The 21,011-nt window shown below is 39.1% G+C and overlaps 1 protein-coding gene and 1 non-coding gene across 12 annotated transcripts in view; one reads left to right on the top strand and one right to left on the bottom strand.

The window, feature by feature from the left end:
* Nucleotides 1–21,011, top strand: part of MRTFB (myocardin related transcription factor B) — a 214,889-nt gene that overhangs the window by 55,916 nt on the left and 137,962 nt on the right. Inside the window, exon 1 of one of the 11 annotated variants that reach the window (XM_043914363.1) lies at nucleotides 20,187–20,191. The exons of 6 other annotated variants lie outside the window; for them this stretch is intronic. Coding sequence is in view for 4 of the 5 variants with exons in the window: in XM_043914365.1 (XP_043770300.1) it covers nucleotides 20,953–20,955 (3 nt within the window). In the remaining variant the exon portion in view is untranslated. Of the gene's footprint in view, nucleotides 1–20,186; nucleotides 20,192–20,893; nucleotides 20,956–21,011 lie in introns of those variants that run through there. 4 more of the 11 variants (XM_043914365.1, XM_043914355.1, XM_043914367.1 and 1 more) reach the window with 4 other exon arrangements.
* LOC122702401 lies at nucleotides 10,681–10,784 on the bottom strand. Its single transcript, XR_006343260.1, has one exon. It is a non-coding gene; the product is annotated as a U6 spliceosomal RNA (small nuclear RNA).

The following is a 21,011-nucleotide window of genomic DNA, read 5'->3' on the forward strand; positions in this document are numbered from 1 at the left end:
CCCATGGCACCTATTCTTTTCCTTCATAGTATTCCTCACAATTTTAATTATGTTTTTCTTTATTTAATGTTTCTATTCTTTGAGACTAAACTCTATGGAGGGAGGAACAGTATGTTTTGTTCATTTATCTTTCTGTAGCTCCTGGCATAGGATCTGGTGCATAGTAGGCATTCAGTACATAATTTATGTGAAAATGAGAATGTGTGTGGTGGGCCCTCCAAGAACCCGCATTCCAGTGGAGGAGACAGTGCACACTACAATGTCAAGTTCTGTACCAAAGGAGCCAGAAAGTACAGTGTTGATTTTGGGAATAAGATAGGAGAGTAAATTGGACTAGAAGTATCTGGGTTGACATTTGGGGAAGAAACTTACAAAATACAGAAGACCTGGAAAGAAAGAAGAAAAGTTATTCATGGCCAGAGGCTAATGTTGTTGTTCAGTTGCTCAGTCATGTCCGACTCTTTGCAACACCATGGATGGCAGCACACCGGGCTTCCCTATCCTTCACCATCTCCCAAAGTTTGCTCAAACTCATGTCCATTGAGTCGGTGGTGCCATCCAACTATCTTGTCCTCTGTCATCCCCTTCTCCTCCTGCCTTCAATCTTTCCCAGCATCAGGGTCTTTCCTGGCATGGGCTTCCCTGGTAGCTCAGCTGATAAAGAATCTGCCTGGGGAATGCAGGAGACCCTGGTTTGATTCCTGGGTTGGGAAGATCCCCTGGAGAAGTGATAGGCTACCCACTCCAGTATTCCTGGCTTCCCTGGTGGCTCAGATGGTAAAGAATCCGCCCGCAATGTGGGAGATCTGGCTTCAGTCCCTGGGTCGGGAAGATCCCCTGGAGGAGGGCATGGCAAGACGCTCAATACCAGGAGACAACCATTTTGATAAATCTCTATGTCTGCTTCTTTTAATATTTCTTTAAAATACAGTTACTTTATGCTTTGAAATATTTCATGAATACAGAAAAATATAGAGAATAATATGATCTTTGAACAGTTTTAGTCAAATCATAACATTTTACTACCATTGCTTTACATTAAAAGCTTAAAATCATATAAAATAAAATATTGCACATATATTTGTTGTCCCCTGTGTAACCTCCCAGCTGCTATTTCTCCACCTTCCTTCTGCAGAGAACCATCATCCTACAGTGGGTGTGTATCATTCCCATGCTTAGCTTTCTTCTTAATTACATACATATGTGTTAATCAACAATGTTTGTGGATCTTGAACTTTGTACAGTATGGTATCATCATACTGTGTATGTATTTCTGCAACTTGCTTTTTCATTTACCTTTGAGATGTATCTGTGTAGAAGTGTGTACCAGTAATTCTTCCTTTTTGCTGTATGTATTCTAGGATTATACTATAGTTTGTTTCTTCTCTGTCAGTGGAAGTTTGGTTATTTTCATGCTTTGCTACTAAGTGATGTTACTGTGAACATGCTATCTTGTACGTATTTAAGCTTCTCTGAAGTTTGTACCTAGAGGTAGAATTGTTGGTGCACAGGGTGCGTGCCTCCTTGACTTCACTAGCTGTTGCCAGATCATTCTCCAGTGTTGTACAAACTTCAGCCCTCAACAGCACCCTCTGAGAGTTCCTGTTGTTTTGCATCCTTGCTAACCCCTGATGTTGCCAGATTTTCGGAGTTTTCCTAATTTGAAATTGTGCATTTCCTTGATTTCTGGTGTGTGTGAGCATCATTTCTTACATTTATTTTTGGCTGTTTCAGTTACATCTTTTGTGACTGGTGTGGCTTTCTATTGGGTTGCTTCCCCCCCCTTATATCTTTAATTATTTATGTATTCTATTTGTCTTAGGTGGTATTTTGCATTTCGAGTATGTTCTGCCGGTGGCTTATCTTTCCACTTCTTTTACGGTGTGCTTTGTTGTGTTTCAGTTTTACACTTTAGCCAAGTCATACTTATTAGTCTGTTCGTTTATGGCTGGTGCCCTTTTATACCAAATTTAATAAGTCTCTCTGTACTCTGAGTACTTTGGGATCATAAAGAGATCCTACCATATTTTCTTCCAAAAGTTCTGCTCTTCAGTGTAAGCCTAATACACATGGAATTTATTTGTGTGTGGGTGGCTCAGAAGTTAAAGTGTCTGCCTGCAATGCGGGAGATCTGGGTTTGATCCCTGGGTCGGGAAGATCCCCTGGAAAAGGAAATGACAACCCACTCCAGTATTCTTGCCTGGAGAATCCCATGGACGGAGGAGCCTGGTGGGCTACAGTCCACGGGGTCGCAAAGAGTCGGACACGACTGAGCGACTTCACTCACTTTATGAGATAGGGAACAGTTTTCCATGTGAATATAAGCCAGTTGCACGAGTCTGTGTCTTTGATTGCAGAGTTTATTTTCCCCCAGCTGGTTTGTGATGCTACTTTATCCTGCATCTAGTTTGCTCAGCGTACATGGGCTCTGCTCCGTCAGCCTGTGGTACATCCTTGTGTCAATTCTACACTGTCCTAATTACTATGGCTTTCTGTCTTTATATATTATGGATGGCCCTGTAGTAAGAACCTTCAACAGATGGCTATGATTGGAATTTCAGGTCTGGTGGTTGCATTAGGAAGGTAGGTGGATGTGATGCTGTGGAGGGTTTTGAGGAGGACTTTTAGGGCACAGGTTACATCTACCGTGGGACCGCATGGGTTACTGGATGTTAATGGGGATCCCAGCAGGGACTGGGGTTTCGATTTTCCAGCAGCAGTTAATGGTTTTTCAAAGGGAACTCCGGGTCTCCTGTATGTGGTTTTACCTGTATATTCCTTATGAACTTATATATGTGCCTTATTTTTTTTTTCTTGGAGACCTTTTCATTAACTTTTCATTTAAAATGTTATTCTCTTAAAACCTCACTAGATGCTTCAAACTTCTATTACCTGAGAAAGCCCTGAGGAACTGGTTATTATGAACATTCACTGCTTTGGTGTTAACAGCGTTCATTTCAAGACTTGTTCTTAGCATTGCCATTTTCTTTTTCAGTTAAAATGGCACTTTTTTTTTTTTTTTAAGCTTTAGGCTTGTTTTTCTTCTGTACTTTGTACTGAATTGAATCAGGAAAAAAAATGAATACTATTTTTAAATGCTATTATTCTTTTGAAGAAAGCCTTCAATTTAAATGTTTGTCTAAACTGCAGAGGGTTTCTGTCAACTGTGCTTGCTTCTACTGAGAATGAGTAACATGATCTTTTTTAGATGTTACAGAGCGAGAGCAATGTCACGATGCTTCAAATTATATCACTGTCTTCCTTCTTTTGGTGGCATCTGAACTCTTCTTAAGTAGAACTGAATTAGTAAGAATTAAATAGCTTAGAGAAATTGGCAGAATAAAGGTCATTATGGATATGAGAGTTGGACCATAAAGAAGGCTTGAGTACCCAAGAATTGATGCTTTCGAAGTGTGGTGCTGGAGAAGACTCTTGAGAGCCCCTTGGACAGCAAGGAGATCAAACCAGTCAATCCTAAAGGAAGTCAGTCCTGAAATTCACTGGAAGGACTGATGCTGAAGCTGAAGCTCCATTACTTTGGCTACTTGATGTGAAGAACCAACTCATTGGAAAAGACCCTGATGCTGGGAAGATTGAAGGCTGGAGGAGAAGGGGTGACAGAGGGTGAGATGGTTGGATGGCATCACCGACTCAATGGACATGAGTTTGAGCAAACTCCGGGAGATGGTGATGGACAGGGAGGCCTGGCGTGCTGCAGTTCATGGGGGTCACAAAGAGTCGGACACGGCTTAGCCATTAAACAACAACAAAGCTTCTGGTGCTTCTGCAGTGTTAAAAAATAACTATTAAAAGAGATATAGAATGGGGGGAAAAAAAAAACCCAAAACCTGTTTTTTTTTTTCCCTCCCAAATTGAAAATATCTTTTTTCCTTTGAAAAAATATCTTTTTTTCTTTCACACTCAATATAAAAAAATTTACATAATGCCAAAGGATACAGAGTAGCACTGCCCAGGAGCACTTTGGGCAGTGATGGGGATGTTTTGTTCCCTGTGGCTAGGACAGTAGTAATGAGTCATGTGTGTCTGTTGAGCACCTGAAATGTGACTGGTGTGACTGCAGAACTGAATGTTTAATTTTATTGAAGTATTCAGTTCAGTTGCTCAGTTGTGTCCGACTCTTTGCGACCCCATGGACTGTAGCACACCAGGCCTCCCTGTCCATCACCAACTCCCAGAGTTTACTCAAACTCATGTCCATTGAGTTGGCGATGCCTTCCAACCATCTCATCTTCTGTCATTCCATTCTCCTCCTGCCCTCAATCTTGCCCAGCATCAAGGTCTTTTCAAAGGAGTCAGTTCTTTGCATCAGATGGCCAAAGTATTGGAGTTTCAGCTTCAGCGCCAGTCCTTAATGAATATTCAGGACTGATTTCCTTTAGGATGGACTGGTTGGATCTCCTTGCAGTCCAAGGGGCTCTCCAGAGTCTTCTCCAACGCCACAGTTCTAAAGCATCAATTCTTTGGCAGTCAGCTTTCTTTATAGTCCAACTCTCACATCCATACATGACTACTGGAAAAATCATAGCCTTGATTATACGGACATTTGTTGGCAAAGTGGAATCTTTGCTTTTTAATACTTTGTCTAGGTTAGACATAGCTTTTCTTCCAAGGAGCAAGCGTCTTTTAATTTCATGACTGCAGTCACCATTCACAGTGATTTTGGAGCCAAAAAAAGTAAAACCTGTCACTGCTTCCACTTTTTCCCCTTCTGTTTGCCATGAAGTGATGGGACCAGATGCCATGATCTCAGTTTTTTCAATGTTGAGTTTTAAACCAGTTTTTTCAATCTCCTCTTTCATCCTCACCTTCAACTTTTTGGTTCCTCTTCATTGTCTGCCATAGAGTCGTATCATCTGCATATCCAAGGTTGTTGATATTTCTCCTGGCAGTCTTGATTCTAGCTTGTGATTCACCAGTGTGGCATTTTGCATGATGTACTCGCAGTATAAGTTAAAGAGGGTGACAATACACAGCCTTGTCACACTCCTTTCCTAATTTTGAACCAATCAGTTGTTGCATTTAAGATTCTAACCGTTGCTTCTTGACCCACCTACAGGTTTCTCAGGAGACAGGTACGTTGGTCTGGTATTCCCATTTCTTTAAGAATTTTTCATAGTTTGCTGTGATGCACACAGTCAAAGGCTTTAACGTAGTCAATGAAGCAGAAGTAGATGTTTTTCTGGAATTCCCTTGCTTTCTGTATGATCCAACAAAAGTTGGCAATTTGATCTCTGTTTTCTCTGCCTTTTCTAAATCCAGCTTATATCAGGAAGTTCCCCGTTCATGTACTGCTGAAGCCTAACTGGAAGAATTTTGAGCATAACTTTGGTAGCATCCGAAATGAGCACACTTATACGGTAGTTTGCCCTTCTTTGGGATTGTAATGAAAACTGACCTTTTCCAGTCCTGTGGCCACTGCTGAGTTTTCCAAAGTTGCTGACATATTGAGTACAGCACTTTAACAGCATCATCTTTTAGGTTTTTAAATAGCTCATCTTTTAAGTTTTTAAATTTCATCACTTTCACTAGCTTTGTTTGTGGTAATGCTTCCTAAGGCCCACTTGACTTCATACGCCAGGATGTCTGGCTCTAGGTGAGGGACCACACCATTGTAATTATTCCTGGTTATTAAGACTTTTTTTGTATAGTTCTCCGGGTTTTCTTGCCACCTCTTCTTATCTTTTCTAATTCTGTTAGGTCCTTACTGTTTCTGTCCTTTATCTTGTCCATCCTTGCATGAAATGTTTCCTTGATATCTCCAATTTTCTTGAAGAGATTTCTAGTCTTTCTCATTCTGTTGTTTTCCTCTACTTGTTTGCATTGTTCATTTAGGAAGGCCTTCTTATCTCTCCTTACCATTCTCTGGAACTCCGTGTTCTGATGGGCATATCTTTCCCTTTCTCCCTTGCTTTTCGCTTCTTTTCTTTCCTCAACTGTTTGTAAAGCCTCCTCAAACAACCAGTTTGCTTTCTTGCTTTTCTTTTTCTTTGGGATGGTTTTGGTCACCACCTCCTGTACAATATTACGAACCTCCATCCATAGTTCTTCAGGCACTCTGTCTATCAGATCTAATCCCTTGAATCTATTCATCACCTCCACTGTATGATCATAAAGCATTTGATTTAGGTCATACCTGAATGGCCTGGTGGTTTACCCTATCTTCTTCAATTTAAGCCTGAGTTTTGCAATAAAGAGCTCATGATCTGAGCCACGGTCAGCTTCAGGTCTTGTTTTTTCTGACTCCATAGAGCTTGTCTGTCTCCCGCTGCAAAAGATATAATCTATCCAACTTCAGTGTTGACCATCTGGTGATGTTCATGTGTAGAGTCTTTGCTTGTATTGTTCAGAGAGGGTGTTTGCTAAGATCAGCGTGTTCTCTTGACAAAACTCTGTTAGCCTTTGCCCTACTTCATTTTGTACTCCAAGGCCAAACTTGCCTGTTACTCCAGGTATCTCTTAACTTCCTACTTTTGCATTCCAGATCCCTGTGATGAAAGGACATCTTTTTTTGGTGTTGGTTCTAGAAAGTCTTAATAGAACTGTTCAACTTCAGCTTCTTCTTGAATATCACAGTATTACTGTGATATTGAATGGTTGCCTTGGAAATGAACCGAGATAATTCTGTCTTTTTTGAGATTGCACCCAAGTACTGCACTTGAGGCTGCAGACAAGTGTGTTGAGTACTTTAGTGATGTGAATGGGGTTGAGTTGTTCAAAACTGAGAAATCTGCCTTTTGTTTTTTATTTTGGTACCTGTTGGAATTCCCTGTTCCAGTCACCTGGTGGAATTGCCTAGGAGATCAGATAAAGACCTGTCTGGAATCACTTGACTGCAGCCTCAAAGACCATTTACGGCTGACAGTCTTTACCAGTGCTTTGTTCTAAGGAGAGGGAGCTGGATGTCATGCTAACAGGGGTGTCTGCCCTCTGCGTGACACCTTGGATAGGTTGGTGGGGGCGGCTGCCTCTAGCCTACCTGACGGGCGGGTGTATGAATGGCTACACAGGCACACCCTCTGACATACCGTGTTACATCACCCTCTGCCCAGCCCTTCTGGAAAGGCCATCTTTGCTTCATGGTGAGAATTCCATTGGGGATAAATACTTGGGGCTCTCTCTCATTTGAAATGAAGTCTTAATTCTTACCCAAAGTTTAATGGAAATCCTGGCTTGGCAAAGAGAGAATGGTTATGTCAGCCAAGATCTCCTAGAATTCTCTAAAAATACTCTGTTGTTGCTCATCTGATAGTCTTTTTCTTCTTAAAATAATTTGATTAGTAGTAATGCCATGTAACTAGTTGCTTTTCTCATTGGGCAAATGAGTTTTCATGCACTAAATCTGTTTTAGAAGGTTTATAATATGCTGAGGTCATTTCCATCATGTTCCAAAAGATGATTAAAGGTTTTTAGTCTTTATCTGAAAAATATTTTTCTTAAGGACATTGATGTATTTATAGGAAGTAATTAAAATGATGCTGCTTGAAAAACAAAGGGCTTACGGAACATAGAAACCTGAGCTCCTTCCCCTTCATTGGTTTAGTCATTTCCAGTACAGAAATTGTAATCCTAAACAATTACTTTCAAGGACTAAATTCAAAATCCTGAACTTTTCTGGCTACTTTAGGAAAAAGCTGAAGAGATGACAAGGTTATAAGAAATAAAAAGTATATAGAGTGTTTTTATTTTATTAATAATACTTTTAAAAAAGCTTGGTAAATTCTTATATTTAAGAATATAGTTTGGGTACTGAAATTAGTTTGGGTACCTAGTTTTTTTATTTTTTCAGAACAACCTATATATATAGCCATGTTATATTGCCAAATATCTAGAAATCCAAAACCTGTTAAATCCCAAATATTAGAGAAAACAGTACAAAATATGAATATTGATTTCAACCTCCATTACTTTTAGAGCTAGCTTGTGTATGCCTGTTAGGGAAGTTTAAAAACCGTATTATCATTTATTCATCAGAATGTTTTTGTGTGTGTGTCAGAACATTTGGTAGAAATAAACTCTTTTTTCCTTAGAAGTTTGCAGTATTAGCAGGTCAAGACAAGCTAGAAATGAGGTTTAACGTGAAGTTTTTGTAAAATTCCCATAATAATTGCATTAGGGGACCAGGAGTTGCTAATATTTGTTGACTACTTAATATCTGCTCAAAGCGCTGCTCTGCACCTCAAATCCATTCAATTCTCCTTTTAATCCTGTGAAATAAGTACCTTTGTCACCCCATTTTTAACTAAAGATCCTGAGGCTTTGGAAGTTTAAGTGGTTTGCCCACCGGCTAGAAAATTTCAGAGCTGAAATTTGAACCCAAGCAGCTTTTGCCACCACAGGTCTTATGTGACAAGGTCTCTCGTGAAATGTGGGCTGAACACTGTGACAGGTGAATACGTCAGCAGGAACCAGCCCTAACTAAAAACCAAGCCAATGTGCAATTATTGAATGCCTGCTCAGTGCCAGCCTTGACTCCAAGCACTTGACAGGTACTGCCACATTTAATTTGCAGCCCGACAATGGACATGAGTTTGAGTCAACTCCGGGAGTTGGTGGTGGACAGGGAGGCCTGGCGTGCTGCAGTCCGTGGGGTCGCTGAGAATCAGACATGACTGAGCGACTGAACTGAAGAGAGAGATCATTTACACCCATTTTACAAAGAGGTTTAGGGAAGTTAAGCAGCTCGCCCACAGTTGTGCTTCACATAACTCCTGAAGTTAGGATAGTGTGTAGTAATGGATTAACATCAATTTAAGAAAGATTTTTATTAATTTGTTGCAAGGATTTCCCTAGTTCTCTTCAGTTTTGATTTTAGTCATTGACTACGATGAATATACAATAGGCAAACAAATTTCAGATGGCACAGCGTTGAGAGTGTATATGTCGGAAGATGGCACAACATTCAAAAACTGATTTTTGTGTTTATTTGTGTCCTTTTTACCGTTCATGTCTTCAAACATCCCTGGAGAAGGAAATGGCAACCTGCTCAGGTATTCTTGCCTGGGAAATTCACAGACAAAGGAGTCTGACAGGCTACAGTCCATGGGGTCGCAAAAAAGTCAGACACAACTTAGGAACTAAACAACAGCAAAGTTCAAAAATAATAATAAAACAGTACTAACATCTGCTCTCCCCCCTGACGGCAGTCACCCTGTTGCACACCACACTCACACTCACTCAGTTGAAAATGGTTCTACTGCTTTCTTGTGTTTTCAGAGTTTCAGTTTAGCAAAACTGAGTATGTTTATATTCTTCTTTTTCTCTTTTTCTAGTTCACTGTTTCACTTACCAATAAATCTTATATCTTTCCGTGTCAGTATTATGAGAGCTTACTCATTCTTTCTTATAACCATGTAGCATTAATGTTTTGTTTGGTTGTACGGTAATTTAACTCATTTCCTATTGATCTTGACTGGAGTTGTTTCTAATTGGTTGCTATTAAAAATCATACTGCAACAAATACAATGTCATTGTTTTACATTTATGTCTAATATGCACATGACAACACTTTTTAGAGAAGTACGTATTCAGGCCTGCGCTGGGGCTCCGTTGCTGCACTCGGACTTTTCCTAGTTGCGGCACGCAGGGCCCCCTCTGGCTGCTGTCTGGGCTCCTCCTCGTGAGGCTTTCGGACTTTTCCTAGTTGCGGCACGCAGGGCCCCTCTGGCTGCTGTCTGGGCTCCTCATGAGGCTTTGCACACAGGCTCTGTGTGCTTGGACTGCGGCAGCAGCTGCTGTGCTCGGGCTCGTTGCGGCTCATGGGCTTGTTAGTTGCTCCACGGCATGTGAGATCTTAATTCCTGGACAGGGAATTGAACCCATGTCCCCTGTATTGACAGGCAGATTCTTAGCCACTGGACCACCAGGTAAGTCCCACAGTCACTGTTTTTGACAAATATGTAGGGTTGTGTAACCACACCCATAATCGAGGTACACAGCAGCTCCACCTCCCCACTCCCTTGGCCTCCTCTTTGTCATCAGCCCCACCTCCGCCAGCCAGGGGTCTGCTCTCTGCACTTTCCACAGTGTCCCTGTACCAACGCCTCTGAGGGTGGCTTCTTCCACTTAACATAATACGTCTCAGTTTCAGCCTTCTTTTTTTTTTTTTGTCTTTTTTTTTTCATTTATTATTATTTTTTCATTTATTTTTATTCGTTGGAGGCTAACTACTTTACAATATTATAGTGGTTTTTGCCATACATTGACATGAATCAGCCATGGATTTACATGTGTTCCCCATCCCGATCCTCCCTCCCACCTCCCTCTCCACCCGATTCCTCTGGGTCTTCCCAGTGCACCAGCCCTGAGCACTTGTCTCATGCATCCAACCTGGGCTGGGGATCTGTTTCACACTTGATAATATACATGTTTCGATGCTGTTCTCTCAGATCATCCCACCCTCGCCTTCTCCCAGAGAGTCCAAAAGTCTGTTCTATATATCTGTGTCTCTTTTTCTGTCCTGCATATAGGGTTATTGTTACCATCTTTTTAAATTCCATATATATGTGTTAGTATACTGTATTGGTGTTTATCTTTCTGGCTTACTTCACTCTGTATAATGGGCTCCAGTTTCATCCATCTCATTAGAACTGATTCAAATGTATTCTTTTTAATGGTGGAGTAATATTCCATTGTGTATATGTACCATATCTTTATTATCCAAAAAATATGAAACGCTTCACGGATTTGTGTGTCATCCTTGCGCAGGGGCTATGCTAATCTCTGTATTGTTCCAATTTTAGTATATGTGCTGCCGAAGCAAGCACAGGTTCAGCCTTCTTGTTACAGAGGATGTTGCTCATCCCTGTTATTGCTCAGTGGTATTGTATGATATGCATGCACCACAGTGTTTTATTCTATCCAAACTGAAGGGCTTTGGATTGTTTCCAGTTTTTTAGACTTAATGAATAAAGCTCCTATAAGCATTCACACGCAGATTATAGTATCTTTTAAAAAGCAACCTTATTGAGGTATCATTTACATACCTTAAGATTCACTCATTTAAAAGTGTAAAATTTAATGGATTTTGGTTAATTTACAGAATCGTGCAGCCATCACTACAATCTAATTTTACATTTCTTCACACCAGAAAGAAACCTTTGCCCATTTACAGTTAATCCCTCTTCCTACCTCCAACCCTGGAAAAACACTAGTCTGTTTTCTGCCTCTACAGATTTGCTTTTTCTGGAAATTTCATGTAAATGGAATCATGCAACATGTGGTCTTCAGCATCTGTCTTCGTTAATGTAGCATAATGTTTTTAGTTTTGTTTGTATTATATCAGTGCTCCTTTCTTTTTTGGTGGCTGAATAATATTCCACTGGAATGTATACCACATTTGGTTAATCCATTCACTAATTAATGGACATTTAAGTTGTTTATGGTTTTGAGCTATTATGAACAATGCTGCTAGGAATGTATGTTTACAAATTTTTGTGTGGATTTTATGTTTTCATTTCTTTTGGATGGATAACTAGGAGTGGAATTGCTTGATCATGGTGAAATTACACTCCACACCCTTTCCAACACTTTTAATTGTCTTTTTTATTATAGCCATTCTAGTGGGTGTCAAGGGCTATCTCAGTGTGGTTTTAATTGCACTTCCCTGTGCAAGTGACTGATGATACTGAGCATCTTTTCATGTGTTTATCAGACTGTAATCTGTATATCCTCTTTAGTGAAATGCTTATTCAAATATTTTGCCCATCTTTAAATTGGAATTTCTGTCTTTCACATTCTGGATCAGGCAGTTTGTTACCTGATATGTGATTTGCAAAATGCCATAGATTTTTTTTTTTTTCAAATGAAGGTTCAGTAGGTTTTTTTTATTGAATAAATATTTCTGCATTTGTTGTATGCCTTTGGTTAGTTTCTGGAGTTTTGAAAAGGTTATTTTTGGCAGTTTTGTCTTGTTTTGTCATTGCCTTTGGGGAGAGGACTTTCTGAACTCTTTTCTCTGCCTTTCTGAAAGTCCCACCTACAGTTTCATCTTGAACGTGTAAATTCCCAGAAGATAAATTCCTGGATCAAAGAGTTTGTGTATTTGTAATCTTAATAGGTGTTGACAAATTTTTATCCATAAAGGTTATACCACTTTATATCCTTCTAATTTATGAGGTAAGGCCCAATCTTGCCAATCTGTGTTATTAAATTTTCAGAATTTTGCCAGTCTAAATGAAAATGGTTCCCTGTGGTAGTTTTAACATTTCTTTCTTTGTGAGGAGGGTTGGGCATCTTGTTATATTTTTAAAAAACATTCCTTTTCTGTGAGCTTTATTCATATCCTTTGCTCATTAAAAAATTTTGATTATTGATCTTTTCTGTTTATAAGAGCTTATTCCTTTGTGTGATAAGTTGTAAATACAGACTTCCTGGTATGTCATTTTGATCACTTTTGATCTTGTTTATGGTTTTCCTGGCATGTAGACGTTGATATGAATATACATATAAATACATATGCACATGTTTAGTTGTTCAGTCATGTCCGACTCTTTGCGACCCCACGGACTGAAGACAGCCAGGCTCCTCTGTCCATGGGATTCTCTAGGCAGGAATGCTGGAGTGGATTGTCATGCCCTCTTCCAGGGTATCTTCCCAACCCAGGGATCGAACCCAGGTCTCCTGCATTGCAGGCAGATTGTTTACCATCTGAGCCACCATATATAATTATATAACTTATTCACCTTTTTCTGTGGCTTCAGGAGTTGGGGTGATAGGTCTCCCCCAAGACAATGGAGGGGCAATGGCATTGGCAATGAAATGGCAGTGGCAAAGAAATAAATTTTCTTCTATAACCTTTATGATCTCTTATTTTAACCTTTACATCTCTGATTCATGGGCAATTTATCCTTCTGAGCCATGTTAAGTTTTTCTCCCCCACCCCTTTCTTCAAAAAGTCCATCTTTTAAGCTCTTAATTTGCAATTCCAGTGTTACTATATACTAAATTTCCATGCATATATGTATCAATTTTTAGACCTTCTCTTCTGTATCTTGTCTTTCTGTTTCTCACTTCAGATACTAATGTCCTACTGTTTTAATCATTGAGGTTTCATAATATATTTGCATATTTGCTAAGGCTAGTAGTACTCTTGCCTCTCTTTCAGTGGTTTTCCAAGCAACTTGTGCTTTTTTTTTCTTTTCTTTTCCATAAGGGCTTTAGCATTAGCTTGCCCAGGTTCCCTACTCCACTTCACAGGAAAAATGATCCTTTTTGTACTTTTATTTCAATCATTTAAATTTTATAAGTTGAATTAGGCAGAATAGACATCTATGTGATATTGTCTTCCCGTCCAAGAATATAATATACTGTAGTTCTTCAAGTCTTCATTGCAGTTCTTCAGTAATGTGTTAACATTTTCCTTGTAAAGATTTTGTACATTCCCAGTTACATTTATTTCTAGATATTTTATATTTTTCGTTGCTATTGTTAATGGGTATTTTCTTCCATTACATCTTCTATTAATGGTTATTTGTTTAAAAGATCATAAATAAACGAAGCAATAAATGTAAGAAGAGCTTTTTTAAATAGAGATAATTATGAGGCTCTGGCCTTGAATTAAAACAAGCAAAAAATCAGTTAAATAGGAAGAGGATGATTGGAGAAATCATTATAATAGTGGCTACTTATATGCTGACATTCCAACTTTATCATAATCCATTAATTTAAAGTAGGGTCTCTGACCTGTTTATAAATTAAAGAATTACGTTTTATTGAGTTAATACACCTTGCTCAAAGTTATATAGCTTCTTAATGATATTGCTGAATTTTGTCTTCATATCTAACTCCAGAACCTTAATTCTGAACTGATATCCTGTAATATACCATTCCTTGCAGAAAAGGATTTTGTTAAAGGTTCATATGTATAAATTCACACCAAATTAATAAAAGCCTCACCACTAAGTGAAATAGTCCTCCTTCAATTTTCATCAGTTCATGTGTGCGTTCATTAGAAGAGTGGATTCAGTTCTGGGCCTCATAATTAAGAAAATGTAAATAAACTATCTTTTAATTAGTTCATGTTAGTATGACCAAAATTGTGAAAAGTGAAACTGTGATTTAAAATAACATTGTCCCAATAAAATTTTTTTTAATTAAAAAAAATTAACACTGTCAAATGAATTGATAGTAAGCTCACAGAACACTGAGAATGAGCTATGAATTTTTTAGTATTTCTACTATTGGAAAATTAATTGAATTTTCTCTTCCTGGTGCCAAGTATAGACCCTGGATTAAGGAGTACATGTTACCTAGAATAAATATTACAGTTACTATTGTTATGTAACATATCACCCAAAACTTAGTGGCTGAAACCCACAGTAGTTACTTATTATCTTCTATGGGTAAGGGGTTTGAGGAGAGTTCAGCTGGGCAGTTGTGGCTTGGTGTCTGGTTTGGTTGCATTCAGACAGTGGCTGAAAATGCAACAGCAAGGGAAGGTGACTGAAGTAGCTGGGGGCTACCCAGGCATTTCTGTCTCTTTACCTCATCTTAGGGCTGGTATGTGTTCTTCACGGGCTAGTTTTGGCTTCCTCACCATACAGCAGCCTCAGGGCATCTCAGCAGCTCCAAAGATGAGTATTCTAAGGGACCTAGGCAGATCTATTATGACCTAATCTTATAAGTCATGTAACCCCCCTTCCTCTACAGCACAGACGAGCCTAGATGCAAGCAGAAGCAGCTTAGGCCTCAGCTTTTGATGGGAGGAATGCCAGAGTCAGGTTGCAAGGAGAAGACTTAGGGATGAAGGTAGTGTCATGTCTTCCTTTTGAAAATGCAGCCTGCCACGGTGATGATTTCCTTTCAGTGCAAGAAAGGACCTTGCGATAGAATTCTGAGCTGAAAAGGACTGTTTGTGGGGGAATGAGATGTTTTCCTCATCGTGTATGTTCTGAAGAAGACAAGGTATCCATAAGGTAGTGTGGTTGTAATGTCTGAAATTATACTCCGGTGTTGTAGAAATGATTCTGGGAATGTTTAAGCTTAACTAGTTTGGACATAATAATGTGTTTTTTTTTTAATTTATGAATGTGGTTACTGTGCATTAAGATGCATATTACATCACTTTGTGAAAAGTTTAGAACTTTTCTAGATAACTTTCTTTTCTAGTTTTCTAATTTCCCCCCCTAGTTTTCTAGATAACTTTTTTAGATAAGAATATCTTATCAAAAGAACTAAAATCAACAACCTAGCTTTCCACCTTAATAAAACCAGAGAAGAAGAACAAACTAAACCTAAGGCAGGCAGGAGGAAGGAAGTAATAGAATTTAGAATAGAAATAAATAATACAGAAAATAAATAATAGAAAAAATCAGTGAAGCCAAAAGCTGGGTTTTGATTAGAGTTTTTTGAAAAAGGGGACAAACCTTTAGTTAGACTAAGAAAAAAAAGAGGAAAAATTCAAATTACCAGAATCAGGAATGAAAGTGGGAACATTACTACTAACATTACAGAAATAAAAAGAATTTTAAGGGGATACTGTGAACAGTGAAATGTCAACAAATTCGGTAACTCAGATGAAATGGACCGATTTTTAGAAAGATGTAAACTGCCAGAACTGATTTAAGATGAATTAGAAAATCTGAGTAGACCTATAGCAAATAAAGAAATTGAATTAGTGATGATACAACTTGCCAAAAAGGAAAGCCCAGAACCAGATGGCTTCACCAGTTTAAAGAATTAACTCCAATTTTTCGTAAATTCTTCCAAAAAATAGAAGATAAGGGAATATTTAACTCATTCTTTGAGGCTGGTATTACACTGATACCAAAACCAAACAAAGAGAGCACATGAAAAGAAAATTACAGACCATACCCCTTGTAAATAAGGGTTATAGCAACCCAAATCCAGCAGCTTATAAAAAGGATCGTATACCATGACAAGTGGGATTTATCACAAGAATGCAAAATTTATTTAACATCTAAAAATCAATGTTATACACTATATAGCAGAATAAAGAGGGAGGGACCCACAATTATCTTAATAAATACAGAAAAAGCATTTGACAAAATCTAACATCGTTTCATGATAAAAACACCCAAAACACTAGGAATACAAGAGAGTGTTTCCAACCTGATAAAGGGCATCTGTGAAACACCTGGAGCTAGCAGCATACGAATGGCGAGAGACTGCAGCTTCCGCACTTGGACTAGGGACAAGAAAGGCTATCCACACTTGCCACTTCTCTTCAGCATTGTGCGGTGTCTAGCCAGGGAAGTAATGCAAGGAAAGAAAGAAAAGGCACCTGGATTAGAAAGGAAGTAAAACTGTTTAAATGCAATGTCTAGAATATAGGCAAGTACATAGAGACAAGAAAGTGGATTAGTGGTACCAAAGGCTGCAGGGAGAAGGGGGATTTAGGAGGTGACTACTAATGGGGGTGGGGTCTCTTTTAGATACCATGAGATGTTCTGAAATTAGATCGTGATGGTTGCACACCTCTTGACTCTGCTAAAGATCATTAAATTGTACACATTAAAATGGTGGGTTTTACAGGATGTGAGTTTATCTCAACAACAAAAAACACTTATCTACAACTGTTGTTTCACAGCTGTTTGAAATTGCGGTTTTACGATGTATGCTAAAATATGTTTAATGGAGAGAAGAATTCACAACAATTTTGAAAGCACTGTGCTACAGTGAGAATAGATTATTTTGTATTTAACTAATGGCATTAGAAACTTAGGTAAAATTGTACTATCTGCTAGAGAGCTGTTGCAAAACTCTGAATATTAACTTTCATTTGGTTTGTACTCTCAACTGTTGTCTCAGAGTGCAGTATTAACACGTTTTGCATAAAGTTAGACAGTAATGAAATAATATCTAAGAAGTAATTTATATTAAAAGATTCCAGAAACCTTGGAAAGACCAAGTTTCCAGTATGAGGTGCCCTTGGCATCAACACCAGTTTAAAAATGTTTCGTGGTTGAATCTGCCTTATCCATCCTCCTCTTGCTCAACTTGTGGGATGGGCAACCTTCTCCCAGTCCTGTGTCCTGGGACGCACTGAATGGGCGTGTTGAGGAGGTGACACTGAAGTCTGGTGATGGATCTCTGCCCTCCCTAATTATTAAGTTATGTGCTAACCAAAGTCAGCTGTGTTTATTCCTAAATATGTTTATTCCAGTAGTAGTAGTAATCATAATTATGTAGTTTAACCAAATATTATGTAAACTGATGAACTGTGCATGCAAAAATGTTAAATGTCTGGGACCACAAAGCCATGTTACTTAATACTTAACTGTTAAATTGGGCGTGGGCAAGAAACTAAGTAAGTTGGCTTCAGAACTGTAAAAATACAGACACACTGTGTCAAAATCCTTTACATTTTTGTTCTATTTTAAATAAATGGAAACTAGGAGTCACAGACAGTGGTGGTTTATGCCAGAGAGCTGACATCTACAGGGAGACGGCCTCGACTCTATGTTGGAAGACTGGCAAACACATGGGTCTTGCACTCCAACTGAAAGAAAATGTCTTACGATTTCTGTCTATCAGCTGTAATGACTCCTCTGTCAACTGAGTTTTTCAGTTTGCCCGTATCTAGTGTGCCTCAGACACACAGGCACAGACAGGAGCACCTCAGACTAGAGGGTTGCGCTTCTGAGAACTGGGTTATAGTTTAGAGGACATGCGCAGGGGACTCGTGCTTCCCAGCTGTGCTACTTAACTAGTCGGGATAGCTTGGACAAGTAAATTAAGCTTCATCTTTTTTCATGTATTAATATTTTACAATATTTTATTTAATATCTTTGCTTAAATTGAAATTCAAATTCTACTGCTTTCTGATATCAAAAAGAATAAAGAGCTTAAAAAACAACAACAACAACAAAAAAAGACCACCCTCCTAAAAGGAGGAGGGGCCCTTACTCGTCCCCTTTCTTTCTGTTTTTCTCTCTCTCTTCTCTTCTTCCTTCCCCTCACTCCTCCCCTCCCTGCCTTATAGAACTTAGAAATAGGCGTACAGTATATATTTTTTATCTGTTAAGTAAAACATTTGTTTAATCTGTTTATAAATATTTACTTCTTAGCTTTTAAATCAAATGCCAGCTTATGGTTCAACAAAACTAGAGTTTGTTTTTAACCTAGTGTTTGATAAATGTGGAAATCATCTCAGCTTAAAATTAATCCTCCAATCAGTTCTTATTCTCTGAGAATCATTCATTTTGGATCAACTTGGAAAATGCAATTGTTCAAGCTAAAAAGATTTAGGTTTTGGCTGTTTTACTTGGGGAACAAATAAAATTTTATAGCTTTTTCTGTCTTTCTATATAGTGATTTAAAAGTGACATGTGTTTTAAACTTTTGCTAATTCAAATTTTTATTTATACATAGATTATAATGAATATTTCAGAAACACTCTTTACGTAAATGTTAGGTACAGTACTTCAGAATGCATCGCTTTGGAGAGTGTTAACTATGCACTTTGCTCCATGTTCTGTTCATTTGAAACATGTCTACAATAAACAAGTTAAAAAATAAATCACCATGTTGGCATTTTTAGAGCTACAACAGCCACTTGAAGCACAGAAGAGCAGTCATGTAACTTTTTCTATACAGTGTATTGTCAGTGTTCGGTATATTTATAGTACATTTCTGCTATGTATTTAATAGCTGCAGATAAAAATCCAGCCACTACAAATGAGAACCCTGCTTAGAAGTTGTTTATTTGAAAGAGTTATAACCTGATGTCAAAAACATGTCCTGTTTATGTGCAGTACATCTACAGCGTTAGATTTCATTTTCTTCCCCTCTAAAGTTTAATTCCAGCTACACCTTCAGGGTTTGGTAAAGTAGAACAGTGAGAAGAGAGAGCTTCCCTCACCTGCCCTGAAGCAGATGAGGCCACTGGCTCCTATCCAGTGCTGGTGTGTCCTAACTGCCTGCTCGACAAGGTCTACACACAGAGGTTGTGGAACCCAGGTGCCCAGCACGGTGCCTGAGGCTCTAGACCTCCAGTGTGTGTGTAAAGAACGGTGTACGTGGAACGTTCCACAACTGCCTCTCCCTCCTCTGCACCGCTGCCTTCTCCCCCAGCAACATCTGTCTCTCCCAGTTATTTTCTCCAACTTACTGCACTTTGGCACATAAATGTCGTGTTCTTGTGGAAGGTGTATGGGCTTTAAAGTTGCAGTCCTGGCTTTTATGCCAATCTGTCCATTTGCTTCATTTTTCCAAGCTTTGATTTCCTTGTCTGTAAAATGAGAGTGATACCTACCCCAGGGAGGGCATGAGGGCAAAATTAAGAAGAGCGTAGAGCAACTTAGTTTCAGGCTGAGTAGGAATGTAGTAGATATTCTTCCCTGTCCTTCGCTGGTCATTTTCATTTTTTGAATTAGAAAACCAGATCCCTGAGAGGTTAAGTGGTGGTGGTGGTGTAGTCGCTAAGTTGTGTCTGACTCTTGTGACCCCACGGACATGCCTGCCAGGCTCCTCTATCCAGAGTCGTTTCCAGGCGAGAATACTGGAGTGGGTTGCATTTCCTTCTCCGGGAGATCGTCCTGACCCAGGGATCGAACCCAGGTCTCCGGCACTGCTGGCAGGTTATCATGGACTGAACTACCAGGGAAGCCCAGTGATTTACTTCACTAAGTAAAGAGAGTGAAAGTGAAGTCACCCAGTCATGTCCAACTCTTTGCAACTCCATGGACTGTAGCCTACCAGGCTCCTCTGCCCTGGGATTTTCCAAGCAAGAATACTGGAGTGGGTTGCTACTTCCTTCTCCAGCGGATCTTCCTGACCCAGGGATCGAACCCAGGTCTCCTGCATCGTAGGCAGACGTTTTTACCGGCTGAGCCACCAGGGAAGTCACTAAGTAAATCACTGGTTAAGTTATTTACTTCAAGTCAAATAGCTCTTTCTTCAGCCACACCCTTTTCCCCAAGTGCCCTCGGAGGGGGGCCTGTGGTTTCTCACGGTGAACACTCATTCCTGCCTGCCAGCTTTTTCAGCTCTCCAAATCAGCTGCCCTCAATTCTTTATTCTCCCTTACCTATCATATGAAGCTCATTATGAAGCCTTGAAATATTGTCTCTGAAGTATTTTTTAAATTTATTCCCCTTTCTGTATTTCCACTGTCTAAACCTAGTCCATCAGTCTTTCAGCTTGAGATTTTTTTTCTTAACATCTTGGACTAATCAGTAATCATATTTTATTTATTTGCTTTTTTATTGAGGTATAGTTAAAGTATTAGTTTTAGATGTACAACAAACATTGAGATTCAGAATTTTTATAGATTATACTTCATTTATGTGTGTTAGTTGCTCAGTCGTGTCTTACTTTTTGAGACCCCGTGGTCTGTCCATGGAATTCTCTAGGGAAGAATACTGGAGTGGGTTGCCATTCCTTTCTCCCGGGGATCTTCCCGACCCAAGGATCGAACCCTGGTCAATCCTGCATTACAGGCAGATTCTTTGCCATCTGAGCTACAAGTGAAGCCCATACTTCATTTATAGTAATTATCAAATATTGGCAGTATTCCCTGTGCTGTACAGTATATCCTTGTAGCTTATTTATTTACATGTAGTAGTAGTAGTTTGTATGTTTTAATCCCTTACTTCGTCTTGCACCTCCCCCCACTTCTAACCTGTGTCTGTGAGTTTATTTCAGTTTTGTTGTCTTCATTTGCTTATTTTTCAGAGTCCATGTATAAGTGGTAACATACAATTTTTGTCTTTCTTTGTCTGAGTTACTTCATCTAGGTCCATCCATGTTGTTGCAAATGACATTTTCCATTCTTTTTTGTGGCTGAGGAATATCCCATTCTATACATACACTGCATTTTTATCCACCTGTCTGTTGATTGATTCTTAGGCTGCTTCCGTACCTTGGCTATTGTAAATAGTGCCACTGTGAACGTTAGTGTCCATGTATCTTTTCAAATAAGTGTTTTCATTTTCTTCAGATACATACCCAGTAGTGGAATTGTTGGATCATATGGTAGGTCTGTTTTTAGTTTTTTGAGGACCCTCCATGCCATTTTCCATAGTGGCTGC

This window comes from Cervus elaphus, chromosome 10 (assembly GCF_910594005.1).
Source record: "Cervus elaphus chromosome 10, mCerEla1.1, whole genome shotgun sequence".
NCBI lineage: Eukaryota > Metazoa > Chordata > Mammalia > Artiodactyla > Cervidae > Cervus > Cervus elaphus.